We start from the raw sequence: 21,801 nt of genomic DNA on the forward strand, positions 1-21,801 counted from the left end.
ATAATTATTAATCAATATATATTAAAATCATTATGAAGATAGCTTCAACAAAAGATGTAGTATGTATAGCATTCTTTCTTTTCGAAAAATAAATTCAAAAGAATATATAAAAAGTATTCAAATTCGTAATAAACTTTGAACTTTACAAAAACGGAATAACTATAATTTTAATAATTTTATGAAAAACAAATGACCGAAACAAATTCTTATAAAAATACCTTATCTTTAAAGAGAGTAATGTATTTGTAGTTATTTTAAAAGTGATATGTTGAGTATCGACTATAAGCAATAGTTTAAGTTTCATTTTACTCTGCGATTTCTGTCTATAATCCTTGTTTTCGTAAAATTCCTAAACGCTGACAAAATTATATAAAACTATTTGGTCTTAGTGACGTTGGAGAATACATCTGTTAATTTTTTTTTCTTTTCTACTATTATGTCATTATTAGTAGACAAAAAGTATTCCTTTGTGATTTCCAATATTTTTCCGAGATTGAAAACCTCTGAAGCTGGAAAGTGATTTTTTTTAACTTGTTATTATGACAAAGATTATTAGCAACAATACATTGTTTAATTATCCTATAAAAGTGACTACCATAATTGCTAGAATTTACTTTATTTCTCCTTTTATAAACTACGAAACCTCAATTGTATAGATTTAAATTATTGATACAGATCTTAAAAATTTATCAGTTTTGAGTCTTGAAGCATAATAAATGAAATTATGCCTTCAGCTTTCAGAAATTAAAAAAGCACACACACACACTCAAGATAAGAACGATTACTCTAGAAGTGAATAAAGTTCTTATTGATAAAAGTAATTCATGATAATTTGTTATTTATTTTGCAGGTTGTGGCTTCAGAACCAGTGAATTTTGCTCAGAAACTTGCTGTGTGGATAGAGAAAAAATGGAATCCTTGCGATCTCGTGGTCATCATCTTCTTTCTAGTGGGAATGTCCCTAAGGTTGAACCCAGCAACCCAGGACTATGGTAGAGTCATCTATTGTCTCGACATCATGTACTGGTACATACGTTCTCTGGACTTCCTTAGTGTAAATAAGTATCTAGGACCTTACGTCACCATGATAGGAAAAATGGTAAGTTACTAAGAGAATGTACTTTTCATAAGAAATTTTATTTCAATCTATCAACTCTGTAGTACAAAATAAGTAACAACAGTTCAATGAAGGAATGGGAATGTTTGTAATCTTGGAAAATAATAGTTACTATCCACCATAATACACTGATAAATGGAATTAATAAGTAACTTTTAAAAATGCTTCTATCTTAAACACTGGCTGCATATCAGCAAACATTGTTCAAAAAGTGTAGTTGCTTGTTTTCTTTGAATAATAAGAAATATTTAAACAGATTTATGCTAAGCTAACCAGAAAATAATTCCAAAGTTATCTATCTCCTGCTTTATAAATGAGATGAACAGATCGTTCTCTCTTCAGTAACATGAGAACTTGAATTGCTGAAAATTAAGTCAGGATATAATATACATTCTCATATTTTCATAAATTATCTGGCAGAGGTTTGCTATTTTGACTTACCATCAAAATGAAAGGTAAGCAATTGCTTCTCTAATTCAGGTTTTTAAATGTTACAGCGTTTTGTTTAGTTATAGTTCTAAATAAATTCTGAATATTAATTACAAGTTCTTATAGTTTCTGCTTTTTCTTGAGCGTTTATAAAATTCTACAAAACACAACTTACTGTAATACCTAGTAAAAAATCAGAAGTTGTCTCCCGATATTTTCTCTCACTTGTGTACTTGTATGTTATTAACGAATAATATTTATGAAAAATTTTATTTGCGTGCAATTTTTTCCCTAAATCGATAGCATAGAGTTAATACACAGTAATCAAAACACCGAATGTGTAGTCATGCTTTAATTTTTCTTATTTATTTATTTATTTTTGGCCGATTGAAGTTAAAATTTGACAGAGAATTAACTTGTAGTCACAAACTCAGATAAACGTTTAGAACAAAGGACTTGTAATCACACATTCACATTCGAAATTTGATATATTTAAGCCATTACGTTTTTGGATTATCACATTTAAATGCTTTTGAAAGCACAGATCAACAGATGGTCAACCTCGAATCAGATTTGCTTCCAAATCGGATATGTATCTACATTTTAAACGTTAAATCTGTGTACTAAATTTTATCTATCTAGTTTTCTTCGCTTTATAATTATCGTGTTAACTTACATTCAAATCCGGATAGTCAGACTTACTCCAAATAGATTTTGCTCAAAATTTGATATAAATCTACACATTTGTTGTAAAGATCACACAACAAATTTCATCCCTATTATTCATAGCGTTTATGAGTTCGCATTCACTGATGCGATAACTCATAAACAAATAGATAGACATAATGCCAAAAATATATTTTTCGAATTCAAAGAGGTTTGAAACGTGGGATAAAAACATCAAAATCTGGAATTTAAATTTTTTTTTAATGGTGTTCAATAATATTACGTATATATGAAAATAAAATCATATGCCTGTTTTTCTCTAAGTAAAATTGAAAACTAAATACAGGTTTTTCTGTAAGTAAAATTAAAAATTAATTACTGGAAGGGTCTAATTTCCATTGGATCCAGCTTAACTAGAGGAGTCCAGGGTAGAATTTCTGATAAAAGGGAAGTAAGGCAACTACCTTTTTTTTGATCGTAAGGATTTTTTGATTATCAAGCAGTTGTTAGAATTAGAACGATTTCTTCCTAATCTATGGAATTAAAGTGGAAGACTTCAGGCAACATGAACGTATATTACTTGGTAGCAAATCTCTATATGTTTGACAAAAATAATGTAAAATTAGGAGATTTAGTGTTATTAATCGAAGACAATTTGCCTTGTTATAAATGGGCAATGGCATAAATTTATTATGGTGATGATAAGAAAATTCGTGTTATTAAGATTAAAACGCTGTCTAGTACTTGTAAAAGAGCCATTTCTAAAATTTGTGTATTGCCTATGGAACATAATTAATTAGTAATTTGTAAGTTTTGATTTGTTATTTCTTAAAGATATTGATTATTATATTTCTTGTGTGTGTTTTTACCATATTGTGTAAAAGTTGTAATATTGTTTATGTTATTGAACATTGTAATCTCTTGAAACCCTGGGGTTTCAAAGTGGGGAGAATTTTACAGCTTCATGCCGATAGATGGCGTATCTGTCGAGTAAGAAGTTTTTGTTAATTCTTTTTTGTATCTGAACGTTGAGTGTGTAAGAATGATTCTGGCCTAGACGTGGCACCCACTTGTGAAAGGTGTCCTAATCAGTAACAGTCTACCTGAAGGGGCACAAAAAATATACTCGAAAATAAAATGGTGTTCACCAGAAAGAAATGAGTTTTATTTGAAGAGAATTACAATCTCCAGTAGCGAACAATTCGTTGTTAAAGCATATATTAATTTATTAATCTATAAAAATGCCAAATGATAGAATCCAAATTCTTTTCTTTCCGATTCGCGTCTCTCAGTTATGATTTGCTTACATTTACATTACATAAATAATGTACATCTTACATCTGTCTGTATATATAAATAAAGTATTTTTCATATCCTAAAGAGAATAAGAGATTTGAATATTGCTTGCTTTCATTCAGCACATTTTCAATTCTTTTCAAGGTCATCGACATGATCTACTTCGTGGTTCTGTTGCTAGTAGTGTTAATGAGCTACGGAGTGGCCAGACAAGGCATACTGAATCCAGACGAAGAACCCTCATGGGTACTGGTGCGCCGCATTTTCTACATGCCTTATTTCATGCTGTACGGAGAAGTATTTGCAGACAAGATCGATCGTAAGTGTACTTGAAGTTTATTCCGAATATTTACAACATATATATATATATTTCTTTTTCAGCGAAAATTTTTTTTGTTACCTAGAAATTAAATACACATAATATGTAAAACAATGCGTGCAATCTTTTCAACCGAAAAAAATTACAGTAGAATGTATTGTCCTAAAGATTTTTTACGATACAATTTTGTTTCAAATTTGCCTTAAACAACAAAAAAATAAAATAAAAAATACAAAAATAAGATTTTTAATCTCATTTAGAATTTGAAATAGTTTAGTTTCAATCATGCATGAATATTCTACCTTTTTAATTGTTAAGAATTCAGTTAACCACGTGGTCTTTCTGGGCGGAGCTAGCTGCCAATCATGTAAATATCACGTGGTCTCCCTGTTGATGTTAGTATATTATTTTTTCCCAGTAAAAGCGAACTTCACTCCTGTACTAGGGGGAGTGTGATCTCGGCTCTCTCTCTCCCGAGAAGTTTTATGTGTAGTTCTCTAGGCCTTCTACACTTTGGCGTATTCATGTGCCTTTTGTTGTTGATGTTACCAATAAACCACATAAAAGACAACCTGTGCCTTCAAGTCATTTTACCCAGACTACAATCTTCACTATCGAATAAATTATGCAAGAAAAGCAACGATAATTTATTTTATCAGTAACGTTAATAATTTAATTTCATCTTTATTGGAGAGCCTTGATTAATATTGTAATACTGCATATGTTCGTAATTATTTATTAATCTAAGTTTATGCGAGAATCTTTATCTTTAATGGAGAATCTCAATTAACATTGTAGTACAGCATATGTTCATAATTATTTATTAATCTACATTTATGCGAGAATCTTCCTCTTTATTGGAGAGTCTTGATTAATATTGTAATACTGCATATGTTCGTAATTATTTATTAATCTAAGTTTATGCGAGAATCTTTATCTTAATTGGAGAATCTTAATTAACATTGTAGTACAGCATATGTTCATAATTATTTATTAATCTCCATTTATGCGAGAATCTTCCTCTTTACTGGAGAACCTTGATTAATATTGTAGTATAGCATATGTTCGTAATTATTTATTATTTTGTTTATGCCAGAATCTCCAATTTTAAATCATTAGAATTTCAAGGAACTGCTAATATACACTTTTACTGATTGAAATGATACTTTTCACAGCTCAGTGCGGCGATGGAAAAGGTCAGATTCCTTGTCGACCAGGAATGTGGATCAACCCAGCGATCATGGCCATTTACCTGTTGATTGCCAACATTCTTCTAGTCAATCTACTCATAGCAGTTTTCAAGTGAGTTAATTAACCATCTTATTCAAATATTTTAGATATATTTAATTCTAATTTTATTACTTTTGAATGAATTTTACAGTGCTATGAGGGAAAATGTCACTCTTATTTATTTCAGTTATAAAATAAATTAGAAATTGTTATAAATATGCAAAGTAAGATTGTAAGCAAGAGCCAAAATTACAAGAAATGAAACTAAACTGCGTTTTTAGAATTCCTTGAAAAGATGGGAATTTTGATTTATAATAATTTTTTTAATCGTTCAATAGGAATAGCTTTTCTTTTTTTTTTTCACAAAATTATTGGCAGCATAGAAGCTCAAAGGCTTTTAAACTATTTTTTTAAGTAAAAATACATTAAATGGCTTGTATATTAAGATAAATTTTTAATCTGAAATTCCAAAAAGATATTTATTTCATTCTTCAGTTTAACCAAATATTTTCATGATATCGATAAATTTATACTTGGCAGGAATATGAAGACTAAGACAATAGATAACGTCACGGGTAGATTTTGCATTTCGCAGCTCTTGGCAGAGCACATAATGAATCAATCTCCTAATAAACTAGTCAATTCAGTGTTACATTTCGATTAATTTTTGTCTTCATCGATAATCTAATAACTTATTTTAATTTTAATTTTTATTCTGATAGCTTTATGTAAACGTATGCTTCTATTTATTTGTTTCGACTAGTGACTTTACAACATTGTCGCTCGTGCACAAGGCCCACTTCCAATATTTTTGAATAAGCTAATAACTAAGTGTACGTAATGAAATAGAAAGCACATTGGCAAATTATACTTCGTTAAGTGTTGAAATTTTCTTATTATTTTATAATTCATAGAATTTTTTTTCTTACAAATTTATTTTTTGGCATATACACAAATTATATTTTTTAAACCTATCTGTCGTTATCTGTTCAAAAATTCCCCTCCCGCTATAGTCATGATATTAATGTTCAGATTCCTCAAAATTTTGAGGGCATTCAGAAAATTGAATCATAAAACTTTCAAACTTTCTTTATATTAAATTCATTTCATTCAACAAAATATTAGGTGATTTAGACAGCGTATATTTACAACTATCGTTTATCTTTCATCTGGAAACACTTTTACAGATATTTTCCCTCTTCAAAATAGTTTTTTTAGACGTGGCAATTTCGAAAGAATTTATCTGATTTTCTCGAATTAGCAACATTGGTAATGCATTGATCCATCAAACTTTAAAATAATAAATAAATAAATTTATAAAAGTAATTACTCCTCTTAGTGGTTTTACATGAATATTTTATGTGTAAATTCGTCAAACGATTCTGAGTAATTTGAACTTACCAACCACCACACTCACAATTGTTAGTTGTATTTATTTTGATATGCATAGGCATACACAATGTCTTCATGTAGATTACACTTTCTCAATACATTTTTTTATTATTCAGTCGCTTTTATAACCGCAAGTTTTACTTAGTCCCTAAAAAGTTTGAGATATTCTGAGAAATACTAAAAAACATTCATTCTAAACTTATCTGTTTCAGCTTTTATCCAAAATAAAAACTTTTCCTAATTTTTTGCCATTAGAGACTACTTTATAGCTGAATAGAAATTTGCTATCTGAAGCTTGGATAGATAATGAAAATTAAGAATGAATCAGTGATAAAGAAATTAATGAAAAGAATAATTCTCGGTCTATTTATCTATGATTTATTAAAATATTTTGAATCAACTTGAATTATTTATTAATTATTGTATAGTTTTCTTTCTACTATTATTGAGAAGAAAATATATGTGTGGTTAAAAGTTTATTTGTTAGAAAATTCTTTAAAGAAAATTTTATCTACCTATATTTTCATTTAGTACAATTTATCCTAGAAACTATTCTGGCGCCCTCTTTTGTCAACAAGTACTACTATACTTTTAGAATAGCGATTATATTCAAAAGCCAGATTTGTTTCAGTTGTAAAAAGTTGGTATTCTTTTATAATAATGCATTTACGTTGTTTTACTTCTTCCTTCAGCAACATCTTCTTCGAGGTGAACAACATGTCCCAGGAAGTATGGAAAAGCCAGCGTTTCAAGGTGGTTATGGAGTACGAACAAAAACCACTCCTTCCGCCCCCTCTGATCATCTTCTCTCATATCCACTTGCTCGGAAAGTACCTCCTCACTCGGTGCCAGGGGAAAGAGGACTCCTTCGACCACGGACTCAGTGAGTCTCTCTGCCCATATTTATAAATGTTTAGATATTAAATTTAAGAAAAAACAGTTTTTAACATTAAAATTACCGTAACTGATCAAGTGACTGTTACAGTAATATATCGATAAAGTATCCAGATGTCTAATGTTTAAAACGCAAATTTCTTCGTACTTAAAAAAAAAATTTTTTTATTTTATAATTATTTTGTACTTTTGGGAATTAATTTATTGGCGTTGTAATAAATATAATAGAATTTTGAAATCAGTTTCTTTCCTCAAATTGCATACTAGAGGGCGACACTATCATCGAATCAAAATTAAATTCTACTAATGGATTAATTGAGAATTAAATTCTGAATATGATAAAACGATGCAATGTCTTCGAAAATACATAAATGTTCAAGATTTCAAACATTCCAGCTCATAAAGATGTGAAAATAAAACTGATTCCCTCACTATATAAAATTCCCTCACTATGAATATGGAGAAAGATGAGTTAATTGAAAGTGCATAATAAACATTTTTACGACAACCGAATTTTAATGTTTCAAATTATGATTCATCTTAAATTGATGGTAAGGTTAAAAAAATTCAAAAGTAATGACTTATACTGAAAGAATCACATATTTTAAGGTTAGAACCACAGGTTTGAAGTAAAGAACCACAGGTTAAAACCTGTGGTACTTTTGGTTTCTTCCTTACAAATTAGAACTAAACAACTTTCTTTTTTTGATATAATAGACTGATAAGAATGTGGTCTGAATCTGGTAATGGCATAGTCAAGAAATGGATTGTTCTAAATCTGGATCCAGAGAATTCCTGGTTCTAAGCCCGATTCCTCAAAATTCCTTCGTTTAGACAGGCATGGTGTATACTAAATCTGATATTAAGGATCAAATATCTTTCTCGAAATATTGTTATCAATTTTACTAGGTACTATTCCTCAAATCAGACCAGTTTAAAATCGGGTTTGTCAAAAAGAAATGGTGTTACTTCGAAACAAGATTTTAAGAAGACTAAAACAAAGGAAGTCTTCACAATTCTTTGTAAGCTAAAGGAAGTCAATGTAGGTGAAAATATTGGCTCTAAACAGTTATTGCTATCTTGCGAAAAAGACGTATTAAATCGTGAATATTTTGCTGATTCAGATAGTTCATGATTTCTCAATGATTAGTAAAATATTACTCTGAAAAAATTGCAATTTATTAAAAAAATATAAAAAATTCATTAGAAAAGTTTGTATTATTTTAAAACCCCTGATAGGAAAATTATAATCTATTTGTCAAGAAAGTTTTCAACATTTATTTATATATCTTATGACAGCATTAAACTTTTTATATCACTTATCTGCATTCTGAAAAGAATTTCAAAACGTTTGATACTTCATCAGTGACAAATGAAATTGAAATCATTCAGCTGTCAGAGATTGACTAATATACATTTTTACACGTCTCAACGCGTAAAAACGTAAAGTAAGAAACATCAGTGCAGTTAACAAGCTGTTTCAAATATAATATACGAGCAATGATTTTTAAAACAAAATACTGTTAAAATAAATAAATTTAAAATATATTAGGATCCTAATGAGGCATATTGAATTGGGCGCAATGTTCTAAAAATGTCGTTTTACTTATGATAGAAAAATTACATCGTGTCTTTGGTAAGAATTCAATTTTGCTTCCAAAATAATTGCTGATCAGTTATTTTTTATTGTATGTGAATTATAAAAATTAAAAATGCAAGTATACATAAATGAATATCCGCCTTTGCAGGGCTATTAAAAGAATACAAAACAAAGTACAGCCTGGTTGTTCATAAAAAATCATAAATAGTAGTTAGAAATTTAAATTCAACACAATTTTAAATTTTCAATGCAAGGAGGTGTTTGTACCATCACTAACAACTGACATTGATGAACTTCAGACACGCTTAACTGAAGTTTTTCGAAGGGCTATACCAAGAATGAAGAAACTTTGAGGGAGGAAATATCGTATCGCCTCAATACTTTTCATGTTTTTGTAAGACCTCATATAAAACATTCAAAACTGTGTTAATTTTAAACTGCCAGTTGTTATTTTTAATTTCCGATGAACAACAAAATTAAATTTTGTCTTGCTTTCTTTCTGCAAATTCAAGATATTTACTTACCTGGGGAAGGACACTGAACATTTATAACTGTGTTGAATTTAAATTTTCAAATGTTATATTTGATTTCCAATGAATAACAAAGTTGCAATTTGTGTTGTCTTCTTGTAAAAGTCTTGTTAAGTCAGGTTATTCATTTATGTACATCCTGGATAGCAGACATTAAACAAATTCATTTTAGAGACTTGATGAATTTCTACGTTATAAAATAACATATACAATTCGAAATATGTTTTTGATGTATGTGAACTCAATAACTCATGAAAAGATAAGCAACAAGGATGAAATTTAGTATGTTGTTTGCACACCAGAATTATATATCATTATTCAATTTTGGGCTGACTTCTTCAATCAGTTGTTTATTCATAGATCAACTGACAGATAATCAATATATAAACAAACTGGCCATCCAACATTTCTTGTGTCTATGAATATGATAGCTCAAAAGAGCAACAAACTGGATAAAAGAAATTAAATTTATTATTTTGTCACCAAGAATGCAGATTTTTTTTATAATATTGTCACGTAGATACTTTAGTGTGGAACGCAATGACACGCACAAGAAGTAGAGCTAAACCAATTTATTAACTCAACTCTGAACTGCGAATACAGTGACTGACAGATCTTCTGCTTTTATACTAGCAGGGAAAAATCCAGAATATTTTTCTGGAGATAGTAAGAAAAGTCCAGAACACTTGTCTGGTAAACTAAAGAAATGTCCAGAATCTTCTGGAACATGAAATAAAGAGAAACATAAAATCAAGGAATTAAATATTTACACAAACTGTGAATAGCATTGTCTCTAACGGGATTCGAACCCACAATCTCTTGACTATGAGATCAGTACCATGACCATTCGGCCATGGAGAGTCGAATGCCGCTTTTCAATGCGGCAATATTAGCCCAATGAATTGAAAGAAGTCTAAACTTTATGCACATTTCTCTTCACTATGAAATAAAGATTTGCATACACTCCAGATTTTGTGAAAATATAAACAAAAATGGAAAACATTTCTGTTAGTTTATGTATAAATTTATACATATAATATAATTTAGTTGAGATAAAATGCCGTCCTGTCTTTAATACAAATGAGGGCTCATTTGGAAAGAATTCCGTTATTTTGAATTATGCCTGTATGAAGATGAACCAATACCCTTCATCCTTAACTTTCATATCACACTAATGGAAGAATCATTGGTGGTAGAATTGACTTTCGAAAGATGAAACTTTCTATGGTTATCTTTTGAATAAGAGATCACTAAGAAAAAAACTATCTTAAAATATTCATATTTGCCCTTATCTGTTCTCTTATCTATATTGTATCTATATTGTATCTCTATATTGCATCTATATTGTATCTCTATATTGTATCTATATTGTATCTATATTGTATCTCTATATTATATCTATATTGTACCTACATTGTATATCTATATCTTTTATTTTCTTTTGAATGGTATATGGGTTTTTATTGATGTTCATTTTTTCCGCAGAGCTTTTCCTATCGGAGAGTGACGTGCAGAACATCTATGACTTCGAAGAAGAATGTGTCGAAGGATACTTCAGAGAAAAGGAAACTCAGCTCCATATGTCCACGGAGGAGCAAGTGCGATTCACCACCGAAAGGTAAGAGAACAGATTAGAATTCTACTTCCCTGCAAGAGACACGAAGTTGTCTACAAACTATAAAATAATATAAATTATAACAGTGCTTAAGGAATCTCAACTTAATTTTATATCATTTTAAGTATTTAACTATAATGATGGTGAGAAATGATATAATACGTAGATTCGTGATCACATGGATCATTGGAATTATTGATTGTATTTAATTTAAATAAATTTCCTATTCAAAATTTGATCTTTTTGATTTTATAAGTATTTTTTGAGAGAAGCTGTTAGCATTTAAGAGAAATTTTGGAATATATTGATTTTTTTTTTAATTCTGAAAAATTAAAGCAAAAATAGCTAAAATTTCCTTCCTGTCAGAGTTTAAAACAAGAATGGGGCTTGTCAATTAAATAGACCTTCTTTTCAGAAGGAAATATTTCGCGTTTTAAGTAAAGTTCAATCATACCAATGTTATGGAAAAACTAAATTTTAATATTTAATAGAATAAGGGAAATTAACTAGAAGGAATTTCGCTTACTTTCAATAATAAGAAACATAAATAGCCAATTCAATAACAATAATTCTTTAATAGCCCATTATCAATATTAATTCTCAACTCCGAATTTGAATGTCTTAAAAGAAATCTATATACAAATTTTTCGACATTCCTATTCCAGTTTAGTTTACAAGTCTTTTATGTATATTCTTCACTTATTATACAAAGGTCTCAACTGATGAATGACACCAAATTCACTTTTTTCTTCTTTTTCTTCCAGGGTGGAAATGATGTCTCAAAGGGTGGAAGATATAAATCATCGCGAAAAAGAATCCAGCGCATGCATCAAAACCTTAGAATTCCGCCTCACCAAGTTGGAAGATTTGGCAGAACAAACAGCTGCTTCGCTGGCTGTCATCCATCGATATATCGTCACATCCATGGCAGAACCCTCTTCGGGAAAACTACCCACCACGTTTTCTCACAGGTGATTCTTGGTTTACCATACAAATAACACAAATTTTAAAATCATGTTCTTCATTAAGCAACGATGACTGAATTTTCCTTCACTTGCCTTTTTCTCTGTTGGCCACAATTCCATAAGAATTTTAAAATCCTACACTTCACAGAGCAACAATGCCAGAATTTTCCTTCAGATGCCATTTTTTCTGTTCGCCATATTTCCATATGAATTTTAAAATCATATACTTCATATAATAATAATGTCAGAATTTTCCTTCAGATGCCTTTTACTCTATTGGTCACACTTCGATAAGAATTTTAAAATCATATACTTCACAGAGCAACAATGTCAGAATTTTCCTTCAGATGCTTTTTTCTCTGTTGGCCATACTTCCATAAGAATTTTAAAATCAAATACTTTACAGAGCAACAATGACAGAATTTTCCTTCAGATACCTTTTTCCTCTGTTGTCCATAATTCTATAAGAATTTTAAAATCATATTCTTTACACGGATCATATTACGCCTGCTGAGACCTCTTAGGCGATGAAAGATACTCTTTAGCTTCCTCAATTTTTTTGCTGATTGTAATTAATCTATGTAAACAGTTTATAAATATCAAATTTTATGAAAAATTTAAATTAAATTTTTTAAATTATATTTCATTGTTAAAAAGGTTGTTTTTAGCATCTAGAGTATAAATAGAATTTCAAATGAATTTCAAATAAGACATCAAAACAATTACAAAACTTTTCAAAACAATTCTGCATACTCTAATCTACAAAGTTTTCCAGAGTTGTTGATTGTAAGTCAACCAATCTACAACAAAAAAAAAATTAGTTACCACCACAAGAGAATCTTTAAAAAAATTACTAAAACAATGCTCTTAAATTTATGTAGTAATTAATTTTAATTTTAATAAGTTTGAATACATGACTTTCATGAATGAAAAAAAACTCAAAATTAAATTTCCTGAAAGGAACGCCAATTTTTTTTCTTTCAACCCCAAGATGTTGAGATCTCTCAACAATTCACTACTTGATTTTTTGATAACAGAGCCTTGGCTTCGCAAAAATAAGTCGAAGAAAAGATGAAGAAGTTAAGTTTTTCATCTGAGACATTTTGATAATTGTAGCAAAAGACTATATGGCAACAAAGGAAACGTCTTCAAGATATACAAATCCGTAGAAAAACGATTGCTACTGAATTTCTAAAGATTCCGTATTAATATCTTTGCAACAATGCCGTACTATAAAGCGTATCAATAACTCCATGTCCATGATTTATAAATTCTCTTTTTTTTCTTAATTCTGAAATATAAAAAGGTGATTTTGAATAATTATTTGTCCTCTTTTTTGTAATCACTCATCTTCATATGAAAACTTTCTAAAAAGCAAAATTGAAAAAATTCACATTTAAATACCAAATTGAATTACAAATGCAATATCAAAATCATTTTCATATCCATCAAATTCCATTTTTAACTAATGCTTATAAACATCATAATAAACAGTTTTATAGTAGTATGGTTACATTCAAAAAGTGCTAAAGGCATGCTATATGACGGAAAAGATTAAAACATAAGTAGATATTTTCAAACACTATTAAATTTCACTTCAAACCTGTATTCTATAAATCTTAAATCTCATAACAGAATTGATTTAACCTTTATCAGAATCATCTTACAATTCCTGATATTTCTTGTGCTACTCTTATACAAACCAAGATAATTTTAATTTTACTTCTATTTTGCAATATTTTTGTTTACTACAGTTTAAAAAAATTAACATGTTTTGCTGATCTTTGTTTTTTATAAAATTCTATTACAAAACTTCGTTTAAAATTATAAAACTGATTATTTAGGTGTGATGCTATTTATTTGAGAAACGATCCAGGCGCCATCTTTTATCGTCAAGGTTTACTATGTTATTACAATAGCAGCGGTTGATTTAAAATAATCCCTTAGTTTTAAATCCATTTAAATCTAACATATTTCGTGCACTATTCTTGTATTATATAAGCTAGTCTTCTGAACACTTTCGTTTACTATTGATGACAAAAATTGGCATTCTTTAGAAAATTAAAGAAGAATCAAACATGAATCCAATTAAATTATCAGAATTCCCTCTGAAATTCTTTTTATGTATTCGCCAGTTGACCATTAATTTTTTATTATTTGTAAGAAAATACACTTATTTTTATTTAGAACTGTAATCATATATTATTTCATGTATATTACTTCATTAACTCTTCTTTATAGAAGAAATCATTTAATTGTATTATAACAACAGAACTTTTTTTTTATCGCAGATCAGAAATTTTTGCAAGTGTATAAGATAAAGTAAAAGAGTTCAGTTTTCAATTCTTAGTCCACGATTTTCAGGCAACACCAAAATATTTCACTAAATTTCTATAGCTATTCTCAATGTTTTGAAGAAAAATTTAAAACATATTTTTAAAACAATCATTCAAAAACTCAAATTTTTCCTTTTCCTATAGCATTTCCCACACAATTCAGTTTTTAGTTTAAAAGTAAAATTTCGTTTAAAGATTCCTAAGAATTGTTGTTAATTAATAAATAGTGAGCAAGGTTTATATATAGTCTATTTTACTGCAAATAAATGATGCATTTTCTTACTACAAAAAGTTAATCTTTTCGACATTCAGTCAAAAATTTATATCAATAACTTTGCAAATAAACATGCGGTGACACTTTATAAGCCAGATAACAGCTACGAGGCATGAGTCATTTCTTTTGTCTTGTGGTCATGCCACGAACCCAAAGGTGGCGAATTCGATCCTCGCCTATTGCCAATAACAACATTGGTGACCCGATGACGAAAATATACAAACTTCATACAACTGTTGTGGCGCCCTCTATCAGAAATAAATAAATGAAACAAAAAGCTGATAAAAAATCAGCCAATAAATTTTTAAAAAAAAAAGAAGCTGATAAACAACAACAATGCTGGCTATAATAATGATGATAATGACAATGATAACAATGCTGATTTTATATTCAAAAACAGCATTTTATCCCCTTGATGAGCATGTGTTATTTGATGTCATATTTTATGTTGCAGAACCATGTCTTCAATCTGTGACGAGTCCGAACCATCAGATGAAGATCATGATGAAGGTGCTCAACGGTACGCTCCTCTTCGAGCCAACGATGCACCCAAAATAGTGGAGCCAACTAACGAAGCACTGGTCTTAGAAGACAGCACGACCATCACTAAGGTAAAAGGGCTATAAATAATGATGAAAATCCCTAAATTATATTAAATAAATTAATAATGTTCTATATTTGTTATGATTTCGCTTTGTTTTACTGTACACGATATAACTTTTCTAATGTACTATTCAAAAGACAAATAGTGTAAATAGTGGTAAGTGTACATTGTGGGAATTGACTTACAAAAGCAAAATGCTTTGAGAAAGGGAGTTGACTTTTCACAAATATATATTATCAAGTATATCCAAATGAAAAGGAGATTACAGTTATATATAAAGAAATTTTAATAACAATATTGTAATTATTCATGTGAAACACGTATTATATAGAACACGAACAATATTGTATAGTTCGTGTGGGACAATATAATTATAAATAATCACCGTTGATATTGAAATATTGAAGACACCTTACAAGAATTGAGTGGATGACTTCAGTGTAGAAATTCCTGAATTACTGATGAATCTCAATATTGAAATTAGAATTTTTAACTATCGTAATAATTTCAAAGAATTTTTAATTAGCTTAGTTACGAACTTCAAAAAGCCAAATCAGTAAACATAACAATAACATGTCTTGTAAACATAACAGTAACAGTAACATAATCAGTAACATTTCTTGTAAAAACAAGAGAGTAATTGCATTCTAGTTCAGCAAAGCAGCATTTTCAATCCACTGGTACGATCAAACCTTAATAGAACTTTAAATTCTAAATAAAAATGCTAATTAAATTCTAAATAAAAACAATCCTGCTTCAACATTATCCGTTGGTGTTCAAATAGATGATATTATAATGAAAAACCATAACATACAGCGAAAGAATATATAGAAGTAGCTTAAATTAAAAAAATATATATATATTTTGAAAGGTGAATTTTGTGTTTTGAAGCATTTTTTTTTTCTATCTTTCCAAAACCATCAATACAAATTTATAAATCTTGAGTATTTTAAAATTTACTGTTCATAAAATAAAAAAAAAATCATGTAATGTGAGTAATACCAAACCCTTTAACTTGTTTTATCTGGTAGTAATAGTATCATTTAAAAAACATTTTCCTTGGTATTTCAAAATAATGCTAATATAAATGATAAATTTCAACATTTTCTTTTTGGAAGACATATTTTTTATCATTTTTATATTTTGCATAGTGATAAAAGTTTAGGAAAAATTCCAAAAATTTTAATTTAATATATTTAGCATCACTGTATTGAACAAATAATTATATATAAAGAAGGAGATTGTTTACTAATAGCAAGAGCGAAAGGACGAATATTTCTTAAAATAATTTAATTACGTATTATTAATTAACAGAATGAGTTTCATGTTACAGCCTTTTAATAAAATTAAACTGCAGAAAACAAAATTTATTCAATAATAATAAAATACTCGTTTCTTTACCATATATATTTTTTTTTTGAAAAAAGAGCTTCAAGTAATAATAATTTGTAAAAATATAAACATTTTTTTTTAATTGTTAAAAATTTTCAGAGAAAATTTCATTACTAATTCGACGAAGAAAAAAATAGAAAGTAGTCTTCCTGTTGTTTGGAAGGTAGCGCCATCTTCTGATGAAATATGAACTTCTATGCATTTCATAACATGTTGTGCTGCCATCTATATGTGAAAAAGCTTAACACTAAATTCTGATTATTAATGCAAGAATTTAAATGTAATAAGAAAGGTAATATAATAAATTCTTTTTAAAAACACGAGAATATGCTTTATTTTTTAGTGTTCTTGGGTATAAATTAATTACAATAATGGTGATGTGGAATATACTTATATTTGAAATCAATGGAATATGTGTTTTAATCCCTTTTGTTAAATATTTTTATTATATTTTTTTTTTCATGTTTTTTTTGTAAAGGAAGAGCTAAGAATATTTTCCTTATTCCATATAATATAATCAGTTAGCATCAAAAATTTGCTACCTGATTCATTTTTTTTTTTAAAGATGAGGCAGATAATACTTTTTTTTTTTTTCCTTTTGACTTTTGACCATGGCAAAATATTTTTCCTTTGATTTTTTGTCTCGGTCTTTCATTCACTGACTAATAATTTACTACACAAATTCATTAAAAGTTTTCATGGAATAAAATTAGATGGTAGAGAATGATAATGATAGAATCTTCTTTGGGCATTAAATTTCAGAATAGAATTTAAAATTATGAATGGTTACATGAATTATTTTAATAATATGAAATGACTCAAATATTGTAAAACTAAATATTTTGGAAGAAACTACCGATATAATGTTGCAATGTTCTTACATTCCTATAGTTCATTCCCCACATAAAGCTGATGTACTTAAAGTTTATCACCAATGAAATTTCAAAAATGATAATATTCACCAGTGATGTTGAGTTGCTGAAAATGTACAATTAATTTCTCTCAGTTTCCAATCTTTCTCTTCATGATGTTACTGGAATTAAAACTTAATCCCTCCTATTTCCACCAGAAACATAAAATCATTCATACCTCTAATGCGTGAAGAAGGCATTTCTCTATTGTTTATCCGTTCAAACACTGTACACTTCAAAGCATCCTAAATGTCGCCGGTATTGAACACTTGTATATAAATCTATCAGCATAAGGTTCAAAAATCCATATTTATGAAAGTGTTCAGTTAGAGGGAAATACAGTATTTCACAGTTAATTATTTCATGGGAAAGCAATGTTTTCTGTCAAGTCGCGATCTCTTTTTGGTTACAAAACGACATAACAATCAACTCTCGGTAGGGGAGACCGGGGCAGTTTGACACCAATTTTGGTAACGAATTTTTTTTTTTGGGTAATGGTTAAATAGCTTATATGTATTCGAATATATTCTTACATCCTTCGGCTAGTATAAAACGGAATTAATAACATTTCAGTTAAAAAATAAGCGATAAATATCCAATTGAATCAGCTAACTCCATCGGTGTCAACGTGCCTCGGGCCAGGGGTACGTTGGCACCATACGCGGGGCAGGTTGGCTTATATATTTGTACTTTTTTTAATTATGCTGTAAATATTTATCTAAAAAGAAAATTTTAAAAAATGTTTTAACTAGAAACTTTTATTTAACTAATTGAATTTAACTAAAAATTTCACTTTCTTTTTCGAATTTAGAAACATTACTCAAGATACAACGAAATGAGATCGACTTCAAATTGCAAAATTGTTTTTATATCTTTGTTGCCCCAATGTTCAAAAGCAGTGGCCGAAACATTTTTAAATTAGCCCTTGAGACAACTGTGTTTCAGCGTTATTGGGAAAAATAAATGCATTCGTCATTTTAGAATTTGAGGGAATTGATGAGGAAACTCGCCTTCTATTCTTGGGGGCTCTTTTGGTTCAAAATTTTAGCCATGAAAATTTTGAAATTTTTTTGTCTTCAATTAGGAGGTTTATTAATATAAACTAATTAGCCTCGGGATCTTTTTCTAAGCTCAAATTGTCTCTTGGTTTTCCCATTCTTAATTATCCTTTTATCATAAAGGCTTTTTTTGTTTGAAGGACATTTTTCACAGAGGTTTTCTGTCAGAATAGCAGCCTGCATCTTCCTTTATCCTTTTCTTATTCCACATCTTGTGTCAACCTTTGATAAAGGCCAGCTCAGATGTCGTCCTCGTCATCTGACTGCTGTTCTAAATTTCGAGGTCCGTACCCAAATAGCCATAGTGTTGCTTTAAAGCTGGACGTTAATATAACTAAACTAACTAACTAAGCTTCCATGAATCAGACACTTTCCTTTTTAATGAAAGGGCAAACTGGTAAGTAAATTTGTGTACTTTTTTTTTGCACTGAGACCAAAATAAACATCTGAAGCTCGTTTCACATATTCTGCATTATATGCTTCCTCCTGACAGTTGAAAAGGTTCGTGTTGGCAGTTAGCTGATTGCCACTCCCGGCTTTTGAAACATTTTGGCAGTAGCATTTTAGTGAAAGCAAAGCCTTTGAATGCGACAATTCTTTATATCCCTTACGGCTTCAAAAATGGCCTCCCGTGATTCGAAGCTAGATTTGTCACACTCTTTCTGTTTCTAAACATGACTAAAAAAAATTAGTCGTCGACATCATTCAAATCACAAGGCCAACCTGCCATATCATGCCATTTTTATTTTTATTCCATTTTTTTTTTTTTTTTTTGCAGAAATATTAAATTAATTAAAAGACATATACTCATGAATATGCTCATGGACGTCAAAATACTAAATGTTTCGCGCAATAAACTTAATTGCTAATATTGTATGCTCTAGAAGAAAAGCAAGTGAGTGGAAAATCATTATTTTTCAAGCAAAAAACAACAGTTTGACCTTTAGCGTCTGCATGTTCATATGAAACTGACTAAAAACTTCTGAGCGTATGAAGTCATAGTTCCTATTCAACCAACTTGCCCCGGTCTCCCCTGCTCCTTTCTTTGGAGTAGGACTTTCTACTTACAAACTTTTCTCTTGTACAAGATAAGAAATTGTGCTATGAATGGTGTGGAATGCTTCTCCTAAATACACTCTTCCTCCTTAATGCTTATGAATCCTTCTTCCTTGCTTGAATTCATCAAGATAGTTCCTGCAATCCACATCACACCAGAAAAAGTAACACAACTGTTCAGTATCTTCATTCCTAATTAGTTTGCACTGCACGAAAGCCAATAATCAGAGGAATGGTCTTTATATGATGTGTTACTTATCTTTTCCACCGATTTGATAAATTTCAAAACTCTGTGATCCTAAGTTTCCAAATTAATGTTATATATTTCATATTCATGATATTTTCATGAAACAATATATTTTTACTTTTATACATTATTTTTATTTATCATATGCTAGTTATCTAATATATTGCAAATATCTATTTAAAATCTGGATTTGTGTGCAAATAAAGGTAAAGACTTTTCCCCTTGCTGATTTTAGTTTTATTATAAAAATAATTTCGTCCGTCATTAATTAGAATTTATATGATTGTGGAAAGTTGTATTGTTTTTACTCAATGCGGAATAAAATATATTTTTTTACGAAATGTAAAATGTATCCCAGGATCCTTAGTTATCAATAAAGGCAATGTGCAAGTTGTACGAAAAAAGTTATAAAATGATCATTCAATAGAAACATTTAAGATACTATAAAATCTCAACCATCGAGAAATATTCTTGTCTCTCAGAATATTAAGGAAACAATTTTGGAGTGTAAAAGAAATTTTATAACTTTAAACATTTTAAATTATTTGTATTGTTTAGAGAATATTATCTCGCAGATTATAGTATCATTTATTTTCGCCCTAAATATATAACTAAATTTATTTTTCAAATGATCCAAATTACTTCACTTTATTGAAAATTGAATCTAAATATTATTATTTATTTTCTTATATTTACAGAGTCCGTCTTCCAGTAAAGTCCAATTCAACGAAACTCGCGATTCAGTATCGTCTCAAAACTCACTGACACCCCAGTTCTCATCACAAGATTCCACAGACAGGCAGTCAGTGTTCATTGGTGGCAGACACCAACGCCGTCTTTCGAGGACGGCCATTGACAGGCTTGGTCTAATGCGACAATCCACTGTTCCGACACGTGACACCTTCACTGTCCAATCGGTGGAATCAGATGTTGTCTCAGAACCAATTCTCACTCGAGGCAGCAGCGTCTCACAGATGGAAGACACTGTCAGTAACCTGCTTCCTGCAAAACAACCTGTTGAACGAAGCGCATCTGTAGCAGTTGGTGGAGGGATGAGACGAAAGGCTACCATCAACACCAGCGAGTGCAGTCTCTATCCACCAGGTGGAGCGCTAAGACCCCACCTAGGGCTCACTAGGGGTGAATACACTAGTATCACTGATGACATTGAGAACTTTTCAATGTCCCGATACAGTAGACAAAGAGCTACATCTCCCCTGACCCATACCTTTGGTCCTTCATTTGCTAATTCTTTCTCACGGCAGAGTAGTGCCGAGTACCAAACCTTGTTGTCTGTCGAGTCTGAGATCTTGCACGGTGCCGAAGAGCAAGATTATCACATGATGGAAGGCCTCATCAAAAGACGGCTGCATCGAGATTCAGAGAACTTAACAGTCAGTCTTGAGGAGCTTTGCAGCGTGAAGGGGTCTGATTCAGAGACTGAAGACAACGAACGGCGAGAATTCTGTTCTGTAAAGTATGAGGATATTCCAGGGGGTATCAGCCCATCCCCGTCTGCTCCCAATGTAACCATAGATCCTGCTAGTGATTCCTCGCCCGATGAATCACCTATGCCCAAATCTCAATCTGTTAACTCAATACAGACACTCAAATTTCAAATCAAGGGTACAGAGACCAGTTGCTGACGGGGTGTGGTGTAAAGAGAATCTGCCTGTGTGCCAGGTATTGGAACGAACCAATCCTTTGGCACAGAAAGTTGGAATAAACATAAAAATGGTCTGTTGAAGTTTATAAAGATCAAAATTCACTTAACTTATGAATTCCAAAATAAATAAAAAAAAACTATTTAGTTAAATTTTTTTCTGTGGAATTTTGACATATAGAACAGTGACAGACGATGAGAACTTGA

The 21,801-nt window shown here is 29.9% G+C and overlaps 1 protein-coding gene across 1 annotated transcript in view; it reads left to right on the forward strand.

The window, feature by feature from the left end:
- The window catches only part of LOC129987645 (transient receptor potential cation channel trpm-like), a 247,814-nt gene extending 226,237 nt beyond the window's left edge, over nt 1–21,577 (forward strand). The window contains exons 17-24 of the mRNA XM_056095604.1: nt 851–1,099; nt 3,653–3,827; nt 5,003–5,129; nt 7,142–7,332; nt 10,959–11,091; nt 11,853–12,059; nt 15,118–15,274; nt 20,630–21,577. Of these exons, the coding sequence (XP_055951579.1) occupies nt 851–1,099; nt 3,653–3,827; nt 5,003–5,129; nt 7,142–7,332; nt 10,959–11,091; nt 11,853–12,059; nt 15,118–15,274; nt 20,630–21,577 (2,187 nt within the window). The remainder of the gene's footprint in view (nt 1–850; nt 1,100–3,652; nt 3,828–5,002; nt 5,130–7,141; nt 7,333–10,958; nt 11,092–11,852; nt 12,060–15,117; nt 15,275–20,629) is intronic.
- Nucleotides 21,578–21,801: the final 224 nt, after the last annotated feature.

The sequence above is a fragment of the Argiope bruennichi genome, chromosome 10 (genome assembly GCF_947563725.1).
Source record: "Argiope bruennichi chromosome 10, qqArgBrue1.1, whole genome shotgun sequence".
NCBI lineage: Eukaryota > Metazoa > Arthropoda > Arachnida > Araneae > Araneidae > Argiope > Argiope bruennichi.